Source organism: Atta cephalotes (genome assembly GCF_000143395.1).
Source record: "Atta cephalotes unplaced genomic scaffold scaffold00083, whole genome shotgun sequence".
NCBI classification, from domain to species: domain Eukaryota; kingdom Metazoa; phylum Arthropoda; class Insecta; order Hymenoptera; family Formicidae; genus Atta; species Atta cephalotes.
Window position 1 is genome coordinate 82796 of NW_012130147.1, and position 1029 is coordinate 83824.

The window sequence follows — 1029 nt, forward strand, 5'->3', positions numbered from 1 at the left end:
CCGATATACAATGTTTGTGTGAGATTGCTCAATTTCACTCTCAAACATTGACATTTTTACATTTTACATTTTACCAAATAGACATATTAATTGTTACATCTAATGTTGCGCAAATCTGATATTGACTTTTATTACTTTATGGCGATTAATTTTGTAAACGTATAAGCATCTTTTATATTTCTATATAAGTACACGTATACATATTGGTAGCTATTACATACATATCTACACGTATAATTATAATATATACATATACAATAGATATTCTTCTCTCGCGTAATAGACTTGTTTTATTCATATAATTATAACTTAAAAATTAATAGTTTCCTTCGCGACAACGATCGAAGCAACGGAAACAGTTACGGCATGTTAACTACATTCTATTGTATGTGGTTTTCAGAAAATGCCAGTCGCTGGTGTTGGTCGAATGGAACCTGGGACAATTACTCCAATTATTCTATGTGTCGCGACGTGCGGTTACCAACCATCGAGCCCGGTATAGAAATCACGACTACACTATATTTCATCGGCTACAGCCTTTCCTTATTTACTCTAATAATGGCGGTCTGCATATTCATCTACTACAAGTGAGTTAAGAATACGCATCTGAAATTCTTCCTGTTTATGCTACATTACTTTTTTTGAAAAGAATCAAGATGCGTCCCCAGTCAGAATTTCGGAAAAACAATACGACCAATCAGATTATATAAAGGCGCTAAATTGAATTATTTAACTCTCATAGCAAAGGGTCATATTTACACATCACAATAGAGTCACCATAGAAAGGCACTCTCTCACAACAAAAATAAATAACATTCTTGCATTTTGGCCTTTTGACAATTTTGACATTATCTTAAGGAAATTTACCTGTAATTGTTGAGCTTTTACAATATTACAATCTATTTTTATATTAAAAAGTTTACTTTAAATAATAATGTAACGATATCGAGTTTATATTACTATACATAAGTTAGAAGAGAGAGAGAGAGAGAGAGAGAGAGAGAGAGAGAGAGAGAGAGAAGGAGGGAG

At 32.5% G+C, this 1029-nt stretch overlaps 1 protein-coding gene across 1 annotated transcript in view; it reads left to right on the plus strand.

The window, feature by feature from the left end:
• The first annotated feature begins 366 nt into the window (after nt 1–366).
• Nucleotides 367–1029, plus strand: part of LOC105624619 (diuretic hormone receptor-like) — an 11310-nt gene continuing 10647 nt past the window's right edge. The window contains 1 exon segment of the mRNA XM_012205976.1: nt 367–587. Within this exon segment, the coding sequence (XP_012061366.1) occupies nt 367–587 (221 nt within the window).